The sequence below is a fragment of the Rattus norvegicus genome, chromosome 13, assembly GCF_021556685.1.
Source record: "Rattus norvegicus strain SHRSP/BbbUtx chromosome 13, alternate assembly SHRSP_T2T, whole genome shotgun sequence".
Lineage (NCBI taxonomy): Eukaryota > Metazoa > Chordata > Mammalia > Rodentia > Muridae > Rattus > Rattus norvegicus.
This window is the reverse complement of record NC_141546.1, coordinates 92,361,097-92,386,894: the sequence shown is the minus strand read 5'-3', so window position 1 is coordinate 92,386,894 and position 25,798 is coordinate 92,361,097. Positions and strand designations below refer to the sequence as shown.

At 39.0% G+C, this 25,798-nt stretch overlaps 1 protein-coding gene across 1 annotated transcript in view; it reads left to right on the top strand.

Moving 5' to 3' along the window:
- Adss2 (adenylosuccinate synthase 2) overlaps window positions 1-23,868 on the top strand; it is a 30,334-nt gene extending 6,466 nt beyond the window's left edge. The window contains exons 2-13 of the mRNA NM_001105975.1: window positions 4,642-4,744; window positions 5,535-5,603; window positions 6,776-6,826; window positions 10,713-10,779; window positions 11,058-11,165; window positions 12,233-12,314; window positions 13,886-14,012; window positions 15,439-15,593; window positions 16,615-16,739; window positions 17,908-18,005; window positions 19,348-19,497; window positions 22,763-23,868. Of these exons, the coding sequence (NP_001099445.1) occupies window positions 4,642-4,744; window positions 5,535-5,603; window positions 6,776-6,826; window positions 10,713-10,779; window positions 11,058-11,165; window positions 12,233-12,314; window positions 13,886-14,012; window positions 15,439-15,593; window positions 16,615-16,739; window positions 17,908-18,005; window positions 19,348-19,497; window positions 22,763-22,815 (1,188 nt within the window). The 3' untranslated portion in view covers window positions 22,816-23,868. The remainder of the gene's footprint in view (window positions 1-4,641; window positions 4,745-5,534; window positions 5,604-6,775; window positions 6,827-10,712; window positions 10,780-11,057; window positions 11,166-12,232; window positions 12,315-13,885; window positions 14,013-15,438; window positions 15,594-16,614; window positions 16,740-17,907; window positions 18,006-19,347; window positions 19,498-22,762) is intronic.
- The last annotated feature ends 1,930 nt before the right edge of the window (window positions 23,869-25,798 follow it).

Below are 25,798 nucleotides of genomic sequence, written 5' to 3'. Positions count from 1 at the left end.
TCACAGAAATGCTCTCTAACTCAGCTGCTATGAGTATTTGCCTCTAGAACCTCTTGAGCTGGGCCTCCATACACAGTCTGTAGAGCTCTCGGCAGTATTCTTTTCCAGGATCCTACAAGGATGTCCCATTAAACTCTGCTCATACCGTTCAACTGTTTGCCTAGTCCAAAGTCTCAAAATCGTCGACATTCTTTCAAAAAACTGCACATGGTCAGGCCTGTCTCAATAGTCTATCTCCCTGGAAACAGCTCCTGTTTTTATTACTTTTTTTTTTTAAAGATTTTTTTTATTTTTTTATAGATGAGTACACTGTCGCTGTCTTCAGACACGCCAGAAGAGGGCATCAGACCCCATTACAGATGGTTGTGAGCCACCATGTGGTTGCTGGGATTTGAACTCAGGACCTCGGAAGAGCAGTCAGTGCTCTTAACCGCTGAGCCATCTCTCCAGCCCCTTTATTACTTTTCTATTGCCATGACCACACCATGACCAAAGCAACTTAAAAAGGAAAATTGTTTAATTTGTTTGTCTTATGGTTTCAGAGGGTTAGTGTCCATGATAGCAAAGTGAAGGACCAGCTGAGAACTCAATTGATCCTCAACCATAAGGCAGAAGGAGTATCATGGGGAATCACTAGTCTTTTTTCCACCCCAGTGACAGATTTCCTTCAACAAGGCCACACCTCCTAATCCTTCCCAAACAGGTCCACTCACCAAATATTCAAATGTATGAGTCCATGGGAGTCATTGTCATTCAAACCACCATACCTGCCTCTAGTTACTTAATCTTAATGTAAAAGTTGCAGTCAAAGAAAACTGGTAACAAGTACCCATTAGGGGATATCCATAGAAGGTGTTTTGTGATGAAAGGCTCTCCAATTTTCATTTATGTATTTATTGCTTGTTTTTGTGCAGTTAACTTGCATTTATTCTTGTTATTTTATACTATAAAAGCATCATGTAAGGCATTTAAATTTAGGATTTCCCACAAAACTTTCCACATAACATACAGTAAAGTGTTTTGGGGATAATACATTTTTGGGGGGTTTTTTTGGGAAGGAGTTTATGTTTCAGACAAGAATGGGTATGCTCAGGCTGGTATGGCCATAGACAAGTTTGTGTATTTCAGATTAAATCTAGGTTAAAAGTGATTTAATCTGAGGCTCTATGGGCGTGTAGCAATGGAGTTGTGTTAGAAGTGGGTCCGTCTCCTCTGGTAGTTTGTTGGTGGGAAGTTGAGTTTATAGGCAATGGTATTCCCATTTAGAACCTCTTTGTTTTGCTCTCTGCTAATGTATGTGTCCTCTCCTTGGCTCAGTATCTGTGTTTGAGGACAGCTGTCTGAGCTCTCGAGATAATTTTGCATCTTACAATCTATAAATTTTAGGTTAGCATCCAAACAGGCAGTTCAAATCTATGTATTTTGTGAATATGACCATGTACTACAACTTACTTTACAGGTGACCTCATTAAGAAACCTCATATATCTCTGTAGTACCCCCAAGCTCATCTCACTGTTTGAAGATTAACTTTTCCTATCTCATCTCTCAATAAGGAATTCGAGTATTTCTGATATTTTCACTATATTCCTGCATTCGGCTAAACTTAAATGATTTAAACTTGGACTGGTTATTTAAAAATGGACGTTAGTATTTCAGTGAGCAAATTTTGCAGCAAATGGAATTCCTAGTCTTTTATGATTGAACTTTTCCAGCCCAAACTATTTATTAACTTGGATGAACTTAGGGAGGAAGCCAATTTATCTCCCTGGAATTATTAATCATAACCGTCTGCCTTTAAAAGAAACATCTGTGCCAGTTTTCATCTCTTAAGCGTTGCTGCTGTTGTCACTGTCACCTGTCATGGTAAATAGCAGCTGAGAGAAAAGGCCTTTGTTACATAAGGTGAGTACTCTTAGGTAGTACGTAAAATAAAGCAGCCTTTGCACCATTGGTGGACTGCGTGGGTACATTAGGGATAGGGCTTCATACAGCCCAGGCTGGCCTCACTCACTGTAGCTGAGGAGGACTGGAATTCCTGGTCTTCTCGCCTCTACCTCCCAATAGCTGAGATTGCAGGGGTGCACTACCAACATATGAATTTTTCTTACATATGTAAACATTTATTCTCCCAAACTGGAAAGGACTTGCACCCACTCATTGTACAATTTTGCAAAATCACACAGAACTTGAAAATAAGGCTCTTTGTTTGTTTGTTTGTTTGTTTGTTTGTTTTTTGTTTTTTTTTTTGGTTCTTTTTTTTCGGAGCTGGGGACCGAACCCAGGGGGGTGCACTACCAACATATGAATTTTTCTTACATATGTAAACATTTATTCTCCCAAACTGGAAAGGACTTGCACCCACTCATTGTACAATTTTGCAAAATCACACAGAACTTGAAAATAAGGCTCTTTGTTTGTTTGTTTGTTTTTGTTTTTTTTTTGTTTTTTTTTTGGTTCTTTTTTTTCGGAGCTGGGGACCGAACCCAGGGCCTTGCGCTTCCTAGGTAAGCTCTCTACCACTGAGCTAAATCCCCAGCCCCAGGCTCTTTGTTTGTAAGTGCAATGGATCTTTGATGTCTAGTAATCTGCTGTAAACAGTGAAAACAAAGTTAAACCAGGCACGTTTTTCAGGCCTCAGCAAATGGGTTTCCTTAGGCAACAAAGCATTTGAAGAGGAGACTGCAGATGAGTGACAATTAGTTATTGGAGGGACACTTAAAGTAGAAGGATGGTCCTGCCTACGGTAGTTCCTATCTCCTTTTAATCTAAGTGGTTGGATTAAGATGTGTTGAGAACATAATTTAATTTACCCCTAATGGCTGGATTTTTAAAATTGAATATGCTGCATCCGCGATGTTGGTGGCCTAGGGTGTTTCCGATTTCAGGGTTTTTATCTGTGTATGAGATGGAATCTTCGTGGTGTGGAATTTTCCACCAATGGTATCCTGTCAGCACAGAGTTTCAGCTTGGAGGCTTTTCGGATTAGTAATAAATATTGAACATAGTAAATAACTGATGGCCAATCTCAAAGTTACCAATACATTGAATGTGTAAATAATTATTACATTTAATAATAATTTAAAATTAAGCAATTTTAGTAATGACAAGTTAGCATTTTCCTGGGACCTGGAAATTTAACGTGCTTCATATTTTAAGAGATTTTTCTAGAAAATTTGAGATATGTCATTTTGAAGCATAAGACATGATTTTTAGAAAGGTTGATTGGTCTTATAAGGACAGAAAACTAGAAACAACTCATGCATTTCATTATGGGACTAGTTTAATTATTGTGTGAACAGATATAAAAGAATGAAATGGTTTTATTTGCAATGTATGGAAGGGTCATTAACATTAAATAAACAGGTCTAATTGTCTGAATGAAAGGACAGCATAGTTTGCATGTGCAGTTGTCTTATATATGTGAGGAGAGTAAGAGTTGACAACTTGGAAAGAGGAGCTGAGTGGGGAGGAGAAGGTAAGGGAATGAATGTTATCAAATGCATGGTGCATGATGCGCTTGAGACCCAGTGCTCTGCTCAGTGAGCAGCAACACTGAACACTCAAGGAATGAAGTGTGGCTGTGGCCTCCTGTGGAGGCTCTGAGGTTGAGTCCTCACATTGTGACAAAACAGCAACGAAAACAGAAAATAAATACGTATTTTTATGCAAAACGTGCCTTCAGGAGGATACTAAAAACTTGTAACTGGTGCCAAGTGGTAAATATATGAGAATGACTTGACAGTTGTGCTGTGTGTGTGTGTGTGTGTGTGTGTGTGTGTGTGTGTGTGTGTGTGTGTTGAAATGCTGTACAATAGTACTATTATCTATTGTATTCTCCTTTGCTGTTTACTCTTCCAAATTTGTTGTACAATCAAATCAGTAGCTTTGTGTTTCCTTCCTTGTTTTTTATTTTAAATGTTAGAGAAATTATGTGAATTTGATATTGCCTTAATATCTGATTTTTTGAAATTTAATATTTGACATATTACTGTTGATGGACCATATAGCCATGCCTTTTGACTGCAATTCTAAGCACTGAGGATTTCTTGGTCTAATGTCTTTTAGGAAGAAAAGGTAGGCATCTGTCACTAGCTAAATGCTTAAGATTGATTTGTAAACTAGAGTCTTATTAGGACAGCCAATCCAGGGAGCTACTTGGGGACACATCCTTGTTTAAATCCATGCAAGCATAACAATTTCAGATCCAGCCTTGCTTGACATATCAAAGAGCAATGGGGGTAACCTGAGCATGTTTAGAATAACTTGTCTCTTACTGTAGAGTCTGTGTGTGTGTGTGTTTGTGTGTGTGTGTGTGTGTGTGTGTGTGTAAAGAATCATGATTAGATTGATACATATCCTATACAGGGCCAAAGTCAGCCTAAAAAACTAAATTAGTTGTGCCTTTCCTACCCCTTCTCTTAAAAATAAATGTGACTTCGAAATCACAAATTTCTTGATTCTTTCACAGCAATCACACAAATAGACTGTAGTGTGGAAAGCAAAACACAAACAATTATAGATTTTTTTTTGAGTTTCCTTGGATTGTATCTACGTTCAGCAAGAATTAGTAAACTCACTTAGGAAAGTTAAGCTCTTTGCCATATTTATTATGAGGCTCAGTGTCCCTTGCTCTGTTTCAGGGAGGGAATAACGCTGGCCACACAGTTGTCGTAGACTCGGTGGAGTATGACTTTCACCTCTTACCTAGTGGGATAATCAACCCAAATGTCACTGCCTTCATTGGTGAGTACTTAAACCGCACTTCTCAGGGGCAAAACCAGTGTCACTTTTCACTGACCAGATTGTGCCTTGATGCCTCACTAACTTTGGCCATGATACCTTCTAGTACAGATATGTGGAACTGCTTACCAGGCCTTTTGCAGACGTGGGTCCCAGGATGTTTACCTTGCAGCCACCCGTGGGCATCATAGCTTTCATTCTATAGAGAAGTTCTGGTTATCAATGAGTTTTCCAAAGACTTTCAACTCTGACTCTTGATAGGAAATATTTCACTCTAAACCCTTGCATCTGATAATTTATATTCTGTTGTGTACAAATGCTCATGTCACATTAAATTAATTTTGTGATCACTAGCAGGGTGTGGTTCTGAAAGATATTGGTGTAGAAGGTGACCCAGATGTACCCATAGTTTTTTTCAAAACATAATTCATTTGTTACAGAGAATTCCAAGTTATTTTGAACATAATTTTAGTATTTATATCCCCTATCACTTACATACATATTACAAACTTTGAGTACTTTCTGTGGGAATTCCTTAATAAAATGCAGTGTCCTATTAATGAATGTAACTTGGGGGTTGGGGATTTAGCTCAGCGGAAGAGCACTTGCCTAGCGAGCGCAAGGCCCTGGGTTCGGTCCCCAGCTCCGAAAAAAAAAAAAAGAAAAAAGAAAAAATGAATGTAACTTGTTCCGTTCAGAATAGTTATTATAGATGTCAACATTTTAACATTTATGTGTATGTCTGTATTATAATTACAGGTGTTTAAGGTAGAGGATTGTTTGTTTCTTGTAGGCAATGGAGTGGTAATTCATCTTCCTGGACTGTTTGAAGAAGCAGAGAAAAATGTTCAAAAGGGGAAAGGTATGAACGAATGGGTTTAACTGTAATGTGTTATACAGTTTCAGTAAGATCTCATGCCGAATAGACTGATGAATATTTGTCCTGTACTTAGAATTTTCAGATTATTATGGAACACATTTTTATATGAGTTTAAATTTCACTCATAGTTACTATATCTAATCAAGGATAGCATTCTCGTAGACCTCTGTGAAGGTACCAAGTCTTCGAAGTGTTCATTACCTCTACACTTGATCTTAAGGTAGCTAGAGTGACACTGCCCACGACCAGCTCTCGGAGCTTTTGCACATTGCTAGTCTTCTTCTGGACTCTACTGCTGCAGCCTTGAAAGGGTTTTTCCCGAAGCAAGGTATCATGCACTGACCTGAAAGAAACGTCCTTGAGTCCTGCTGTGGGTGCTCTATAGGGTGGGAGGGATTTATTTACAAGGCAAGTAATCCACAGTTAAGGGGCATTCTTCAGACAGTTTCCCTCAAGATGAGTTCAGCTTTAAAATGCTCTCTATCTGTTTGAGTTGTGTTTGGTTTAAAACAATCCACCCTTAAATGTTCTTGACTAAGACGCTCTGTCTCCCCCACTGTCTCTGCTCATTATTTACCCATGTCCTAATCTCTAGTCTCCCCCTAATTAATTGGGTGATGAGACCCAGGTGTGAAAGCTCACAGGCCCTGCTCTTGATCTCTTATGGGGAGATGCATCTCTCTCATCACTGAGATATACTACATGAGTCCTCTAAATACTGTGGAGAAATATTATTTCATTATTTTTTGTCCAGTCATATTTCTTTATAACTCATTTAGGAAGGGTGGCATTACTAAAACCAACTTCCTTTTCTTGAATTTCCCCAATACTATATACCTGATCTCCAAACTTAGTCCAGAAAATATTTTCCTGCTGTTTTTTTGTTTGGGGGGTTCTTAGGAATATTTTATGTGACTGTAACTTGAGACGGGAACTCTTTAGAACGAAATATTTGGAGATGAGAGTGTGAATGAACTTGTACATTAAGACCAGTGACAAACTTGATAAGCCCAATGCTTCCTTCCCATGCAGAAGGAGAGATACATACATGATTGCTTCAGTAAGAACACTTGTAGACATTCTGTTCATAAAGAAATTAAGTCTTAAAAATTGTTGCAGAGAATGTTTGATAAAGTCTATCTTTTCTTTCCTAGGTCTAGATGGCTGGGAAAAAAGGCTTATCATATCGGACAGAGCTCATATTGGTATGGAGGCCATTTGTTCTTATTTATAGCTGCCTTTTAGTCACCTGTATCATGAGAAAGCTTTTAGTAATGAATTATTTCTGTGTTGGTTTTTAAGGATTGTAGTTGAAGTTAAATACATAATAAGATCTCGATGCTTTGTTTTGACAAGGACGAGATTGAAACACCTGTTTCTGAAGCCGAGCATAGCTCAGCGGAGGGTACCAGAGCCGTGCTTTCTCGTGGCTTTAGTTGTTCAAGAGAAAACCATAGAAATAGGAAGCACTGGTTTGTATGCGTTGACGTTCCTCTAAGAACGCATTTACCCTTTGGCAAATCTTTAGAATGACTGTCCGTACATGTGATGAATTCAGTCTTTAGAACAATTGCCTGCACATGTGATAAATTACCCCTCTTCATTCACACTAGTTTTCTCCATGAATTAGAACTAGATTCTAAAATTAATTTCAGCTGTCCCCAGTGAGTTTGGTGTCTTCTTTTTGGTTATCGTTCCTGAACCAATAGGATTAATCAGCAGTGACATGTTTACAAGACGATAACCTCAAAAGAGTAGTAGGGGATTCAATAGAGAGCTTTGGTATGGACCCGAAGCTATTAAAAGGTTTCTATCGTGATACAGTAGCCGCTGAATTTTTAGCATTATTTTTTCTCTTTCTCTCTCCCCCTCATATTTACTTACTTATTTATTTTTATTTATTTCTTTTGTTTGTGTGTTTGTTTCAAGACAGGTTTTTATTTGTATGTAGCCTTGGCTGTCCTAGAACTCACTCTGTAGACCAGGTTGGAACTCAGAGATCCACCTGCCTCTGCTGTCCTGAGTGTGGGGATTAAAGGCACGTGCTACTACCATCTAGGTCATTGTTCTCTTTTTAAAAGGTCTCAACCAAAGTGGAAGTCAAGTAACAGTGTGGCTAGGTAACAGCTTCAGATTTGAGCCTGGTATGTCACTTCTGTAATGCAGTAAAATAATGGCACTATAACTCAGCCAATAAGCGTGCGTGCCTTGTAATGTGACCTGAGCTGCTTGACATGTGCAGATACATGCCCAGTGCACAAAAAATTATAAAGTAAAAATAACGTTTTGAAGAAAACTATTGAATTTACATTGCTTTTTATATGAAAAATGTCTTTCCCATTATATTGTTATGAAGCCCCAGTGGAGATGAGGCACAAGGTAACAGGCAAAGGTGTTAGCTGTGGGCTGTACTGAGTGCAGTGTTTTATTAAGTGTGTTGATAAAGCTTATGCTGAGGGCTGGGAATGTAACTAAGTGGTAGAAAATCCTGAGTACTTACCAGTATCAAAAGTAAAACTCAAATTTATTTATAACAACACCTTTACATGGGTACTAATGAAACTGCTCAGAATATATAGTAATCTTTCCGTTTAAAAATTAGACTAATTCTCAGGGCTTTTGGGGGGGGGGTCTTTCAGTGTCTAGAACTGTAGAAAACAAGCAATATTCAAAACAACTTCAGAGAGAGTAGTCAAAAATAATTGGCATTCAAATTCTAAATATGAAAGTCATTGTTCTGATTATACTAATAGCTTCCTGGGGCCTAGGAAGGCAGTACCTTTGTGTCAGAGTTCCAAATTAATTTTTGAAAATACAGCTCAACTGCTTTCTGTCAACTGTTTATTTGTAGTTTTTCTAGTTGCATTTTTAACTTGTCTGATCACGGAAAATAAGTATTTAAATGCAAATGCTGTTTCATTCAGAAGAAAGTATATGGCATATTCTAGTCCCTCAGTCATAACTGACTTGCAAAGTTAATGTTTAATGAAGCAATTCCTAATGGATAATCCTGGCTTCTGAAATACTTTAGAAAGGCTATTGTCTAGGCAACAGGATAGGAATATGATAATAAACTAATCATACGATAGCAGTTTGCAGTATAACATGATAGACTGAAATTCACAAAAACATAAAATACTCAACCAGTACAGACTTTAAAATATATAGTTTCCAAGTCCCTGGAAAAATGGCTTCAATGATTTTTCTGAGTCATTATCTCTTCCCTTTGATCAAAAGTGACCACAGCTCTTACTTCTCTTATAGATTAATTGTGACATTTGAAAATTTATTTAAAATTGTAGTTTATCCTGTGTTTTACATCTGGCTTCCACTGAACAGTCTGCCTATAATTATTACAATTCTATTGCTATTGCTTCTTGAAGCAAATTTTCTGTTTTAAAGATTTATTACCTCAAATTTCATTATGAATATACCAAAAATTTTATCCCCTTGACATTTGTTGAAAATTAAGTTTTTCCAGTATTGGTCTATTAAAAATATCATTTCAGTGACATTCTTGTAGCTATCACTTAATATGTAATATTTCAGGATAATTTTAAGGATTCTCTTTTACCCACTTATGTAGTACTGAGCCATGTATTAATGTACACACTGCAAACTCAGCGTCTGTAATGTAATTGAAATATAAAACCCTCAAAACTCTCACCAGCCTTGCCAGAGAAAACTGATAATTATACAAACCAAACTAACTTTTCCTTGCCAAGCAGGCTGTAGGTGGGCTACCCTCCTGTTTTGTACAGTGTCTGGAAAAGCAGGAGATAGAGGAACAACAGTTCCTGCGTAGCTTGGAGTCTAAGGCTCTGAGAGGGCAGCTTCAGTCCAGGTTTTATCAGTTTTCTAGTTTCTATATCTAATGGGTATCTTCTCATGTTTTTAAGTTGTTATTTTACAAATGTTTCCCCTAACTCTAAAAACTCAGCTATTCTGCTTAACATTTGCATATTTCAGTATGTTTATTTTGAAATAACATAATTGGTAGAAAGAAATAGTGGCACAATATGCAAAAATCATTGAATTGTATACCTGAAACTGGTGAGTTTTATGGTTAATTATAAAGTTAAGTAGATAAAGTTTCATTAGAAGTTCAGAAACCAAAAGCCTAGACCTGGCAGTCTGTAAGCTGCTTATGTAGTCAGACAGTAAATATTTGAGCACTTAATGCTACAGAAATTAACTAGCAAACTGTCATTGTTCCAGTACCCAGAGTGCGTGGGAGGGAGTGTCTGTGTATGTACACACAGAAAGAGGTTCACTGCACAGCGAGCCTCCAGTTGTAGTCAGGGACTGCTGGTATGAGCAGGACGGCATTTGCCATATAAGACTTTTTTTCCGAAGAGTAGAAGAAAGCCATTAAGTTTCAAAGACAAAGGTGTGATGACTTGTTTGTGTCTTGGCAAGAAAGTTTTGGATGTACTAGAGAAGTGGAAGAGTGGAAAGAGGCACACAGACTAGAGTATGGTTTTAGAGAAAGGTAATGTGAAGTTGGGGCCTATGGAGGAAGAAAGGAGAGGCATGGAGGTGAGCTCTAGACACCTTGGGTCCAGAACTTAAAGATGTAGAGGAAGAAAGGGGGAAGTAGGGGGCTGGGGATTTAGCTCAGTGGTAGAGCGCTTGCCTGGCAAGCACAAGGCCCTGGGTTTGGTCCCCAGCTCCGGAAAAAAGAAAAAAAGAAAAAAAAAAAAAAAAGAAAGGGGGAAGTATCTTTAGAGATTGAACTTTACTGTTAGAGATTGAACTTTATTGAGTTTTTTTTAGGGTAAGATATTCTAAAATTGGCCTTTTGTCTTTTTCTTCTTTTTTTGCTTTCTTCAAATGTATAATCCAGGCTGGCCTGCAACTCAACACATAGCCCAGGCTGACCTCAAACTTGTTGTGATCCCAATACTACTGCCTATTTACTTCTGAAATTACAAGTGTGAGCTGTTATTACTACTTTTAGAAACGTATCTCACTGTTACTTTAAGCAAGGTTGGGAGTCTCTGTAGTCTAAGTAGTTTGGAGTGAAATATTTTTACCTTGCATGTTATCTTTGTTTTAGTAACAGCTGTGGTTTGTTTGATTTCTCCTCAGTGTTTGACTTTCATCAAGCAGCTGATGGTATCCAGGAACAGCAGAGACAAGAGCAAGCAGGAAAAAAGTATGACATACATATTTCATTTTTATATAGTTTGAGGACATCTTCATACATCCTTATGTATAAATTCTGAGCCAAGAATAAACAAACCAAAACCCCAGATAGATAAGAATCTTTCCCTAGGTTTCAAAGAAGAGCAGTTAGATCGTGCTAATAGGCTCATAGGAAATTGCACAAATAGAAAATAATCAGATGTAACTTCCTTCTTTGAAAAGATCTGTCCGACAACAAGACTTCCATCTTCCTGTGTAACTTAAAGCTGTTTTGGTTTGTTTTTTAAGTTTGGGTACCACGAAAAAGGGTATCGGCCCTGTATATTCCTCTAAAGCTGCTCGGAGTGGACTTCGGATGTGTGATCTTGTTTCTGACTTCGATGGCTTCTCTGAGAGGTAAAAGACTTACTTGTTTTTTCACTATTAAATCAAAACAAAACAAAAAAAACAAAGAAACCCAGATTTTTAAGACCCAGAGTACAAAATAATTGGAACATTAGTATTTACATTTACTTCATAAAAATAACCTGATAGGGGTTGGGGATTTAGCTCGGTGGTAGAGCGCTTGCCTAGGAAGCGCAAGGCCCTTGGTTCGGTCCCCAGCTCCGAAAAAAAGAACAAAAAAAAAAAAAAAAAAAAAAAAAAACCTGATGACTGTGAAGAATGGTATCCTAAGAGAACAGAGACAGCCGTGTACTGTCTTTGAGGACTGATATGTGAACTGGTTTCTGTGAAAGGAAATGTTCCCAATGTGGCATTCTGATGTGCTAACCATGTCCTAGGTAGGATCTGGTTTTGGTATTTCAGGGTCAGGGACCCATTATGTCTTCCCATCCAGAAATAACTAGCCTTCCAGGTCCTGGTAAATTTTTTGGATACATCTTTAAAAGTAGAAATGCTATATTGACATATCCTTTGTAAAATTATTTTCATGGAAAATGTAGTTATACACTTGCACTGGCAGGCCATGGCACTGAAAAGTCCGAGAGATAATTGCTGCTGAGTGTCACGCAGACTGCCCCCTTTGACTTCTTCACATAGTAGAATTGTATTGTAATGTCCGTCCTCTATATTTTCAGATTTTAGTTATTCCAGTCTTTTTTCTTTAACCACACACATCACCTTAATTATATTTTTCCTTAAACATGAAAATGTTCTTGAGTGCATAATTTACTTCATGTTTGTTTTCTTACTTTAATTTTTTTTTTTTTTTTTTTTTTTTGGTTCTTTTTTTCGGAGCTGGGGACCGAACCCAGGGCCTTGCGCTTCCTAGGCAAGCGCTCTACCACTGAGCTAAATCCCCAACCCCTCTTACTTTAATTTTATTTCTCCAAAAGTAACTTCAATTTCAAAACTAATTTACTTTTAAGACCATTTATAAGGCATAGAAATCACTTGACTTGGATGATATTATTTGAAATATTCTTCTATATAGTTAATGCCATGATATGTTTATTTCTCAGGTTCAAAGTTCTAGCTAACCAGTATAAATCTATATATCCGACTTTGGAAATAGACATTGAAGGTGAATTACAACAACTCAAGGTAATGCTTTCTTAGCTTAGTCGTGGACTTTAAATACTAACTTGCCAAACTAACATTTGAGATTTTGATACATTTCAGCTTTGTGTATTAACTAGTGACCAGTCATCCCTGGGCGTAGCATGTCAGTGACGTCACACAGTTAGGTCTAGATGTAGTGCTGGGTGGGAAAAGGAAGGATATGCGGAAGTAGCCAGATCACAGGTCTCAAATGCATTTGCAGGAGACTTAGCTATGATTTAGGAGGCCGTGGAGAACTGTTGGAAAAGTTGAAGTCAGCTGGTAGGATTGATAACAGTTTCTGAGACGATTAACTTTACTGGCCATCAGAGAAAACTACCAGTGGTAGCTGTGAGATCCACTGGTGCCTGCATTAGCAATGCCTTCTCAGTCATTGGTAAACCTCACTTTGTTTCCTATATGTCTGCTGATTACTTCTTTAAAAGTATTAATTTTGTTTTCAGAACTGAGTAAAATCTACATACTATATGTCATTCTTTAATAGTTGTGGACCTTGGTTCTGTTTATGGTTCGTATAAATTGGGTGTAGTGGCACACACCAGCACTCCTTGCACTTGGGAGGTGGAAGCAGGAAGCTGATCACCAGCTGAAGTTCCTCCTCTGCTGCACCCTGAGGTGGAGCCCAGCCTGGCCTGCACGAGCTCAGCCTAGAGCAGGAGGGGAGGGGAGGCTCAAGGGGAGAAAAAGGAACAACAAAAGAAGCCAGGGAAGGTTTTCCTAAGCAGCATATGTTGAACCAGGGCTTTGTGTTAGCCATAGAGAAAGGACTAAAATATAAATAAGAGGTTAAAGACAGATGCTAAGGAGGGGCCAGACAGACATTCATTAGCAGGTGCGACATACTCACACAGGTTCCTGGGAACAGCTTCTGGGATGATTTTTCCTGGTGCCATAGTCAAACCCAGGTTTTGTTGCTGTACAGCAGTCCTCAGGGAAACTTGTATTTACAATTTTTACTTAAACATTTCTGAAGTTGAACATTACTAGCAACGCATGTTAGTATTTGGTGCTGTCGACTGATGACATATTACAGTGTTGTAAACGGTGACAGCACTCGGTCACTAATGTTGCAATCTTGGCAGTGTGGTTTGTGTCCTTACCACATTTCGGTGTCTGAACTTGAAAATTGTTAGTTATGTGGATTATAAATGCAGCTTTTCAAATACCTTGAAAAAATGCCATCTAATATAAACAGATAGTAGCTCTTTTTATTCTTCCTGAAAGCTAGTTTATGAAGTGAGCATTTACGCTGTTTCCAGTGAAGTTGTTATAGAACCTTTACATGTTATAGCGCGTGTGTATGTGTGTTGCTTAGGACCTCACACGTGCTCGGTAAGTACTCTGCTACTGTGCCACTTCCCCCACCCTTGTTTTACTAATCACTCTTCTGAGAGACCAAAGCTAATCCAAATGTTGCACTAGGATGAAGCCTGTCACCAGTGCCTTTCAGGTCCGATTTGTCAGTTTCCACTGTGGAAGGCCAGGTAGTTTACACTTTGACTGGTGTTACAATGTATTAGTGCACATGGAAACTGGTTTTTGTCTTTGTGTAGGGTTATATGGAAAGGATTAAACCGATGGTGAGAGATGGAGTTTATTTCCTATATGAGGCCCTCCATGGACCCCCCAAGAAAATCTTGGTAGAAGGTGCGAACGCAGCACTGTTAGATATTGACTTTGGTAAGTGAGATACGGTCTCCAGGTAGCTTGACTGGGCCCAAAGTGCTTAGACATGAATGTTACTGTTAGCATTAGGGAGGCTATAAATAGTGCGTTAGCTTGTGTATTTGGGAATGAGGTAGCTTGTCATATATAGTAAGGTTTTTTTGTTTTTTTGGTTTTTTTTTTTTTTTAAAGAACATTGTAGCAAGCACAGTATAAGTTTTACATTAAAAATGGAATCTTTTGGATTCTGTGGGTTTGGAGTTCTGCAGATTGTGAATTGTTGATTTATTCAACTACTGTTTCTCTGGAACTGTAAAATAATAATCGCCCCTGAGTCTTTTAAAATATGGAAATTGGACTAAACCTATGTTGAGGTCTAGGAAAGCCTGTTTATGCCAACTCTGTGCATGAGACTTTCTGTAGACTCAGCATTTCTCCCATCCTCATGGTTACGCTAAACTTACCTAGATGACTGTCTTCCTTAGTCTGTTGGTGGTTATATTGAAATGTTTTCTTATACTGTTAACAGTTCTGGGTGACATTTCTTTCTCTCTCTCTCTTTTTTTTTAATTTGTTTATTTTTGTTTTATGGTTTGAGTGTTTTGCCTGCATGCATTTTGTATACCACATGGGTGAAAGGACCCAAGTTTTGGATCTGAAGAGGCCTGAAGTTTTGGATCTCTTGGAAATACAGTTACAGATGGCTGTGAACCATCATGTGGGTGCTGGGAATCAAAGCGGGGTCCTCTGGAAGAGCAGCAAGTGCTCCTATCTGCTGAGCCTTCCCTCAGCCTTGGGACATTTCATTGGCTCTAGATACTAGTTACAGAGAATATCTTTGTCTATAATGGATATATTTATCCTTTTATCCTATGATATGACTTTTCAATCTGGAAAGAGAGTGTACAATTAGCAGGGTGAGTGGTTCAGTATGAAGGGAAGGGAAATGCACCCTCATAATTGTTCCTGTAACTTGAGGATTTCTCTGAATAGAGTTTAAAAGCTGGGGAAATGGTGAACACCGCAAAATTACTGTTGCCCTGGGTCCTGCTGCACCCTAAATATGTCCTCCAGGGAGTCATTTGCTTGGAATTAAGAGGACCCAGTCAAAATATGTAGGTGGGTTTCTACATAAGATCCTCTAACTAGTCAGCATGTATTTAGAGAGCCAAGTTAACAACTGCCCATACTCTGGGGTTCTCTGTAACTAAAGTTCCTCAGTTAAAGTTCTAACCACCTGCATTTGTAACTGCCTTTTAACGTTACAGATAGAGACTCAAAGTTAAAACATTGAGCACTTGAGAGAGGACAGTGACAGTTATGGTCAAGTCTTTCAGATGCCTGGAGTGAACTCATATGCATGTCTTAGTGGTAATTCTGTGTTAGAGTGTTTGTGTACGTGTGATCATTTCAGTGGTTTGTTTGTTTGTTTGTTTTCTAGGAACTTACCCTTTTGTAACCTCTTCAAACTGCACTGTTGGAGGTGTCTGTACAGGTCTGGGTATGCCCCCTCAAAATGTTGGAGAAGTGTATGGAGTTGTGAAAGCTTACACCACTAGAGTTGGGATTGGTGCCTTTCCCACAGAGCAAGACAATGTAAGTCTATTTCTCAGGAAGAAGAATCATGTTCCCCTGACCCCAGCCTTAGCACACTCCTGCCTCTCTCTTCATTTCTGCCTCTCTCTTCATTTACACAGGTCATTTGGTGTGCTTGCCTTAAAACTTTCAGGAAAACTGTAAAACTTTAGTTCCTGGAATGATTATCTGGGTTTTTCTGTTTAAATAAATTTTAATAACATATTTGTTTATGAGCTTTTCCTTTGTTGTGAAAATTACATGAGAAATTTGAAAGGAGGAAAGATGTAGTTTTGTTGATGACAGTTTCAAGTCTGTGGTTGCTCTGTTCTGTGTGTCTGGGCCAGTAAGTACACTGGCAGAAAGGCATGGCATAGGGTAGCTCATCACCTCACCTCACATAGTTAGCAAACTGCAAGGGAACAACATTCAAGAGCTAGGCTGACCTTTAAAGGCACCACAGAAGCCTGTTCTCCAGCAGGGTCCTGCCTCCTGTATGCTGTATGCTGTGAGCTCGTTAATGGACTGACGCACTGGTAACGCTAGTGTCCTTATGATTCAGTCACCTCACAGTATTGCCAACTGCTTAGAACCAAGCCTTCAGCATGAGAGCCTTTTTGTGGGACATGTCTTAAGACCACAGCAACTTGTTCTTAATTGACAACATTTAACTTTTATTATGTCAATCTACACTTGACCTGTATATAACATTGTAAAAATATTAGCTTAAAAATTTAAAAATAGGGCTTGGGGATTTAGCTCAGTGGTAGAGCGCTTGCCTAGCAAGCACAAGGCCCTGGGTTCGGTCCCCAGCTCCGAAAAAAAGGAAAAAATTAAAAATAAAAGTCAAAACCAAATATATTCCAAGTAATGTCATTTTCATGGAATTCCCATTTTCATCTTATTTCACAAAGATGTTTATCAAAAGAGATTGTGTGTGTGTGTGTGTGTGTGTGTGTGTGTGTGTGTGTGTGGTGTGTGTATTATAATTCCCTGGATATACATAGCTCTGATATTCTAACTCATAAATTCTGTTATCCAGGAAATTGGAGAATTATTACAAACACGGGGTAGAGAATTTGGAGTAACTACTGGGAGGAAAAGAAGATGCGGCTGGTTGGACCTTGTCTTACTCAAATACGCTCACATGATCAATGGATTTACTGCGTGAGTGTTCTTAAGAAACATTTATTTCAGGAAACAGTGGACAGTTGGCAACCAAAGATTTGATTCTGTAGAAAGTAAAGTTGAGAGTCCCCTAACAGAGAAACTTCACTCGTCTGTCTCCAGAATGAAACGGTAGTTTCCCAAGTGCAGTGAGATAGAGGAGAAAGTGTACAGGAAGAGACACCCCACGTTAGTCTGCATACCCAGTGCTTTCAATACTCAGCTGACCTCATGAGTATTTCTGAACAGAGGATGGCAGCAAGATAGATAGGCAGATAGGAGCGAACGGATGCCTATGTGGGTGGATAGAGTGAGCAGTATACGTATATACAAAGGCGGAGGTGGTGCATGGAGATTTAGTCTGTGGTGGACTCAGTATCTGATGTCCTGGGTTCAGACATCGGCTGATGTGCCTGGATGTACTCACCTTTTGAGTCTCACTTTGATTGTCTTTAAATCAAGGTGCTGGTAGGAGCTGAGATGTAGATACATTGTCCAGATCATGAAAATCTGCTGTAAATGTGTTTGTATCTGGATTAATTAGGCTGAACTTCTAATAAGCTTTTTTTAACAACAACAACAACAAAACAACCCCCCCAAATTTATGGATCAGAATCCCAAACCTAGTGTTTTATTTAATTTTCACAGATTTTTCCCTTAAAATCCTATTTTCCAGTCAGTTTTCGAGAAACTTTGATGTATCACGAAGAGGTCGTTTCCTTACTCTGTCAGTTTCTGACCAGAAGGGTGGAGGTGATGTTAACCAGAATGAAGAACTGGGCTGGTAGCATGTGTGGAAATGTACTTAATATCTTGTGATTATGTGGAGCAGTGCGTTCTGCTGTGTTCCTCTGGCACAAAGTGCATCCTTAACTCCAAGCAGACTCCCACAGTCATCCCTTAGTGAGAAAGCTGAGCAAGTGTGAAGCCACCAGTGAAAATCCATTGTAATTACTAGAAAGCACCTCGGTGTGCTATGAAGACTATGTCCATGCAGTGTCCTCGTCAGCGTGGTGTTTATGTGTGGCACGCTTTCAAGTACAATCCTAACTACTTTTCAGAATTGCTATGGAACTTTGAGCTTTGCATGAATTTCCTTACTCCTGTATCAGCCTTATTGGATGCCAGAAGTTTGCTGTTTCAACAATGTCTTTTCTTTCAAAATTAGGTTGGCCCTTACCAAGTTGGATATTTTGGATATGTTTACGGAGATCAAAGTCGGAGTTGCTTACAAATTAGATGGGGAAACCATACCTCATTTCCCAGGTACTCTTTTGTTTTTTAAGCTGTGTCTAAAATTTATAGGATCATTATAACCTATTATAAGTTATATTGTTATTTAACTATATTATATATGATATATAATTGCTACTTATTTATAAGATTATCTTTCACAGGCTTGATTTTTACTAATAGTGCAGATAAACTCACATCAGCATTTGTTTAAAACAGGTATTAACTTGAGTGTTGGGTCACGAGCATGTGCTGTAACTCAGAATGAGAAAGATGCTTTGATTGACCATGCAGCTTCAAGCTTTCATCTTTCTTAACTTACTTAGTTTACACAAGCTAAGAATGGTGCTGAATTGCCTAAGACAAGAAGCCCACTTGAGCTCAGGAGTTCAGAGCTAGTCTGGGCAATATATAGTAAGACCCCTCCGTCTCATCAAAGTGAGGGAGAGAGAAAATTTTAAAGTGAATAATTTCCATAGAGGAGGAGTTATCTCTTGGGGGGGGGGGGAGAGAAAAGGATAAAAGAAAAGTGTCCTGTGGTGTGCTCTTTCTTGGTACATGAACTTACTCCACCCTCCAAGCCTCACAGTGGTTTTGCTAACCTCTCTGAAGTTTGCAGGTGAACTGTAGTTTGCACACCTACTTGAGGCAGTACAGTTTGGGCAGCCTGTCCTTACTGGGAGTTCAGTAACTGCTTCTGGCTTTAGCAGTGGACATTGCTGATTTCTCAGATTAGCTCTCCTGAACAGCAAGGACACGCCAACTGAGGGAATGTTGACAACCTTAAGGAAACTTGGCAGGCTGGGACGCTTTTATGACTTTAAGACTGAACATTCATAAAGAATAATTTTCCTGTCAATTTCTCTTTTTTTCTTTTCTTTTACTGGATATTTTCTTTATTTGTATTTCAAATGTTTTCCCTTTCCCATTTTTCCCTCTGGAAACCCCCTATCTCATTTTCCCTCACCTTCTTCCATGCTCTCCCACCCACCCCTCCCCTCCTACCTCCCTGCCCTGGCATTCCCCTACACCGGGGCATCGAGCCTTCACAGGACCAGGGGCTTTTCCTCCCATTGATGCCCTGTAAAGCCCATCCTCTGCTACAAATGCGGCTGGAGCCATGGGTCACTCCATATATACTCTTTGGTTGGTGGGTTAGTCCCTGGGAGCTCTGGGATGTCTGATTGGTTGATATCGTTGTTCTTCCTGTGGGGTTGCAAATCCCCTCGGCTCTTTCAGTCCTTTAGCTCCTCCATTGGGGACCCCATTCTCAGTCAACCACTGTTGGCTGTGAGCATCTGCCTCTGTATTTTCAGAAACTGGCATTTGCAATAGGCACGGTGTTCCATAAACACATATACTCTTTGACTTTTAGCAAACCAAGAAGTCTTAAATAAAGTGGAAGTTCAGTATAAGACTCTCCCAGGATGGAACACAGATATATCTAATGCAAGGACATTTAAGGAGCTACCTGTCAATGCACAAAATTATGTTCGGTTTATTGAAGATGAGCTTCAAATACCAGGTAAACACTTTATGAGCGACTGTCTTTAGCTTTCTGTTAGTCTGTGGGGTTTTTGTTTGTTTGTTTGTTTGTTTATCTGATATTTGGTTCTTTTTTTTTTTTTTTTTTTTTTTTTTTTTTGGTTTTCCCCTGTGATGTTGACTCTTATCGTTTCTCTCTTTTTTTAAAGATTTATTTATTATCTATAAGTCCACTGTAGCTGTCCTCAGACACACCAGAAGAGGGCATCAGATCCCATTACAGATGGTTGTGAGCCACCATGTGGTTGCTGGGATTTGAACTCAGGACCTCTGGAAGAGCAGTCAGTGCTCCTAACCACTGAGCCATCTCTCAGGCCCATCATTTCTCTTGATAAATAATACTTTTATGATTTTCACCCTCCTCAGAAAATGGTTTTTTGTTGTGGTGGTTGTTATTTTCATTTGGCCTAAAGCTAACCTTAAGAGTTGAAGTCTTGCATAGATAGACATTAGGAAATGTAAGATATTTAAAAAGGACATCTCTTGTCTTAGGGTTTCTGTTGCTGTAGTGAAACACGGTCACCAAAGCACTTGGGAAGGACAGGGTTCATTTGGCTTATTCCTTCACATCACTGTTCCTCGATACTCATTCAGGGCAGAAACTTAAACCAGGCAGGAGCTGACGCAGAGGCCATGGCCATGGAATGTTGGCTTGCTCCTGATGGCTGGCTCAGCCAACCACCTGTCAGGCTGGCACCACCCACAATCAACTGGGCCTTCCCCCTTTTAATCACTGATTAAAAGATGCCCTATAGGCCAGCCTGAGTCCAATCTTATGGAGGCATTTTCTCAGTTGAGGAACTCTTTCCTCTCTAGTGACTTTAGCTTGTGTCAAGTCAACATAAAATTAGCCAGTACATTTCATTAGCAAAAAATACAAAGCAATAATTAAGAATGAGTTGATTTACTCATTAGTCCTTGCTCATAGGAGGCTGAGGCTGGAGGATTGCTCAGAGTGCTAGGTTAGATAGGCCGATATAGTATGGTAAATATAGTAAAATCTTATCTCAATAAAACAAACAAGACAAATAGACAAAAGGAGAAATGGCTTTATATAACTCATATAAAGCCATTAAAATGAGATGACCTGCTTGCTTCGTCCCTTTTATGCTTTTGCTTACAGTGCTGGGAACTAAAGAAGAAAAGTAGGTGGGAGGTATTTTCCACACACAACCTATTGTGAACCTACACCGTCCCTTGTGTTTCATTTTTATTCGTGATTCAGTTCAGACATTTTTCTTGTCCCAGATTGATGTCAAACTTAGTAAGGCATATTTGCTAATGGCTTTTAGTCAACAGCTTTTGAAATATAAATAGCTGACTCTTAGTGAACCCTGTAAAGTGACATAAAGTCCCTCCCACCAGTATTTTAGGGACCCAGTAGTTCTCCAGTCTAGAGCTCTTGTGGCAGGGATGTCAGCGCATGCCCCTGAACTGGGGCACTGGGCCATTCCTAAGGCTCCGTAGTCTAAAGTCATCAAGATGTTTCTATATGTTTTAATGTAAAACTCATAATGGCGTTTTATATTTGTTTATATTTTCTATTTGTCAGGAACTCTATTTAAAAAATTCTTTGTCTCTGCTGATTGGGACCAAGACTTTATTGTCATAATCATTGAGGGTGAAGAAATGATAAAAGCTGTGTAGTTAAAACAGAATAAAAGGCAAGTCAGGCAGTACTGGATCCTTTCTGTGTGCATCCTTTCTAGAGGGAAATGAGTACAAGCTGCTGACAGAAAGAGAACCATGGAAAAGGTAGAGGACCACCTCTCTTTCTGACATAGAATACAGCTTTTTATTTAAAAAAAAAAAACAAAAAAAAACCCCAAACTTCAGGGGCTAGAGATATGGCTCAGTGGTTAAGAGCACTGACTGCTCTTCTAGAAGACCCAGGTTCAATTCCCAGCACCCACATGGCAGCTCACAACTGTCTGTAACTCTAAGATCTGATACCCTCACACCTTCACACAGACGTACATACAGGTAAAACACCAATGCACATGAAACAAAAAAAATTAAATAATTTTTAAATTATTTAATTTTAAAAAGCAAGCAAAACAGAAATATTTGGAATTCACCTTTATTAATACCATAACCGAGATACTTATTTTATCCATTTAAATTATTTTTGAGTAGCAGTAATTCCTTTGTGGTCTAGAAATGAAAATATAAAAATTTAGTACACTGAATTTCTGCATGGTACACTTACAAATCATAAAACAAAAACTTAAAAATGAAACTAACTCATCATTTTTTACCAATATATAACCTTATTTTTAAAAAGCCGAAAGCAGTAATATTTGCAACTTAATTTCCTAGTGTTTTAAGAAATCAATTTACGCCTGGAGAGATGGCTCAGTGGTTAAGAGCACTGGCTGCTCTTCCAGAGGTCCTGAGTTCAAATCCCAGCAACCACATGGTGGCTCACAACCATCTATAATGAGGTCTGATGCCCTCTTCTGGTGTGTCTGAAGACAGCTACAGTGTATTCATATATAATAAATAAATAAAACTTAAAAAAAACAAAACAACAACAAGAAATCAATTTACTTCCTCAAATCACTGTCAGTTTTTCCTGTATATTTGTCATGTTTAGAATTAAATACAAAAAGTACTCCTAATACAGTATGTGGTTTTTCAATTTTAAATAAATTTCTTAATACAGGCTAATAAATCAAGTTTTATGTTTATAACATGCTAAAATTCTATACACGGAGGAAGAACTCTTCAAGGTTTATTATTTGGTGTGTACCTGAGTGTAAAGCACATTTGTACAATGCCCGCAGAGCCAGAAGAGAGCGTTGCAGACTCTCGGAACCTACAGTTAAAGATGGTTTCAAGTCATTTGTGCTAGGATTGAACCAGGATGCCCTCTGCAGGAGCAGCAGCAACCACTGAACCAATGCTCCAGAAACCCATTCCTTTGATTCTCAACATTTACATCAATGGATACTAGCTAATTCATTGTAAAAGGTTTCTGTTATATACTAAATTATCTAACAAAATTATACCTATAGTTCTACTTTGCTATAGAGATGAAAGATATTCAGTATTCATTGCACTTTAAGAAATAATATTAACTTTAAATTTTTCATGTCAATCGCTCAGTTCTGGGAAAACTTAATACTTTATTTTTTAAATACAACCTTACTCTTAAAGTGGAGGAGAGTTAGGAGCCTAGTTCTGACCTAGCAGGGCTGCCCGCCCTCAGGGACCTGATGTTCTTTCCTCGTTATGTTTTCCAGTTAAATGGATTGGTGTGGGTAAATCCAGAGAGTCCATGATTCAGCTCTTCTAAGGACTGCCAGCAATGCAAGAGACATTCCTTGAGAGGACTTATACATTTCTCTGTGACCTACAAATTCAAGAATAAAGACATTGAAGTGCGTTTTCAGCTGGCATTGGTTTGCAGTCTCTGGTGGACGGATGGCTGTCATGGCTGGCCTGGCGCTCTCCCCAGCTTCCAGATGGCCTGGCTGCCACATCTGTTGCTCTGCTGCTCGTGGTGCCGCACAGTCCTTTCCATGGTTAGTAACTATGTATCCCCGTTTGACATCTAGAACTTGCAGCCTTGCTTTTCTTCATTATGGCCATTGTGTTTGAGTTTTACAACTAGATGGTAAGAACAATTAATGCAGTTTTGCACAAATATTTTTACATTCTGATCATTCACTTCTGCCATTGTAATCTTTGCTGTTAGGGAAAAAATGATGGAAAGATAAGTGTTCTGTCAACTTTTGTAATGCTACAAATTCTGTTTAAATTGTGAACTGCTTTTTTTCTGCTGAGACCATTGCAAAATTGAGCTTTGGTAGGGTGAGGGGAGTATGTTCATGGGACTTTTAATTTGTATAGAACACAGAACTTAGTTCTCTCTGCAATTTATTTAATACATTAAATTGAGTGTTCAAAAAGAGAGAGAGAGAGAGAGAAATGTTTCCCTACAATAACAATCTTAATGTTGGAAAATAATTAAAAAAAAATCTGTTGTGATATTTGGTGGATATTTTTCTTTGTTTTGCAGATATGAGCTCAATGTATATCTTTTCACTTTCTTTTTTAAGCATACTGTTGTTTCTAAGACCGTGGGTTTGCTTCCAGCATTCCATCTGCCAGTATACCTACAAAATGACCCTTAAGTAACCCACACAAGTCCAAGTTGTCAGCCAGAATTTTGATCATGCCTTCATTCCTCCTTTCTTGAAAAAGCAAAGAGGTATTACCTGACACTTAGGCTATATGTTGTGCTGAGATTATCCTTCATGAACCATTAAATGTTTAATTAGGTATCACTTGAGATTATTTTATTATACCATCAATAGCTGATTAAAAGGAACCAAATATTTCCAGTATGTTTTGTGTGTTGTTTTTCTTCTGTTCCTAGTAATACTAGTGGGGAGGAAGGCTGTCCCATGCAGTTTGGGACAAAGTGGGCAGAGATCAGTAGAATCTTTGGGAGGATCTAAATATATATTTTTTAGCTGAAGTATTTTGATTAACACATGGTTCAAGAAAAGTGCTAGAAAGGAGTGGTTTCCTCGGATTCAATGAATGATTAGTACAGTGACTCCTCCAGCCATCTAATGTGTCAAAGGAGCAAATGGTGGTAAGTCCCGCTTCTCTCCCCGTGGAAATGAAAGACCTTGGAAAGTCTGTGTTTTGGCTATAAGCATTGCATTAATGAAACATATTTTCAGGAATGAACACATTTTCATTCAAGTCTGGTTTCCAGGGGTTTCCCTGCAGTATCCAGATGTCTCCGTTGCTGTTGTTTGATTTTCAGCCACTCTGGCTAATTCGGTTTCTCTCCGATGTGAACTATCTATCCGTTGCTTAGCAGAGAAGCTCTGCTGTCCTTCAAGTCATTGATAACTATTACAGTTTTATTCAACAAGCTGTATATGCTGCACCCTGCTAGATAGTGAATGTGCAGTATCGGAGGCAAGTATAGTCCTATCCTAAACACTGATGAGTGACCCAGTACATGGTGAAATGAATGGAACCTAATCAAAACATCTGATGAGGGCCAGAGAAGGCTCTTAGGAGACAGCTAAACATAACGAACGAGATGAATGAATGAGGGACAATGTTCAGGGCCCAGACTGGAAAGACCTGCAGAGGCGAAGAAATGGAACCAAGTTAGGAAGGGTCTGGTGAGGTTGGTAGTGGATTGAGGGATGCTCAGCCAAATAGCCAGTCCTTGTTATGAGAGACTCCTGTAGGTAGAAATATTACATGCCTGTCAGAGCTGAGCAGCAGCAGAACTGCTGAGTCAGAAAGCCTGAGCCAGGGGATGGAGAGAGCCCAGCGGTTTAGATCACTTCTGTCTCTTCGGAGGACCAGAGTTCAGTTCCAACACTGTGTGGCTCTCAGCTGCCTCTAACTCCAGTTGTGGGGATCTGATGCTGTCGTTTGTTTTCCATGGATAGTTGCAAGCATGTAGTGGGCATATGCATCTTAAAATTTCGTATATTGAGTGTCTGCAAGTGGGGTTCACCCCAAAGTTAACCTTACTCAACTGTAGCACAAGATACTTGAGCAGGGGCGTTAGTGTACATAGTTGATACCAATTGAATACTATATAGAATCAGGAGGGCAGACAGACATTTTTGAAAAGATAATAAGAGAGGTTGTGTGTGTTTACTTTAGACAGAGTCTCATATGGCCCTGGCTGGCCTGGAAGTCACCTTGTAGCTGAGAATTACCTTGAACTTTCTGGACTCCACTTCCCATGTGTGTGCCACTACATCTGGCTCAGGAGGTCTGCCTTAACCAGTTGGCACGTTACAAAGCTAATGTAATTAAAACCTGGCATTGTCACGGAGGACGTTGAAGAGTTTTAAGAACATTGAGGAAGTTGGAACTTGAAAAGCTATTTTAATTCAGACCCTTAAAATACTGAGGATGCCACAAAAATAACTAGTAGAAAAATGAATAAATCTACAGGAAGTGTAGATGGCCTGCAACATGAAAATGTACCCAAGATCCCTATGAAAGGCAACTTGACAACTGGCATTAATGTTTTAACAATTTAGGGTACTTGGTGCCTTTATAAAAACACAATTGACAATAAGAGCAGGGACAGCAGCCACTAAGACCAGGATTCCATATGTTATTGATGCTAAATTGGTATTAAACATAGATTTAGAACGGTAATTTGTACTTTGTATGATAATATAAAAATCTGAAGCCAGCAGGTGGGACACAGAGGCAGGCAAGATCTCTGAGTTTGAGACCAGCCTGGTTTGTTTACATAGTGAGCTCCAGAACAGCCAGGGCTA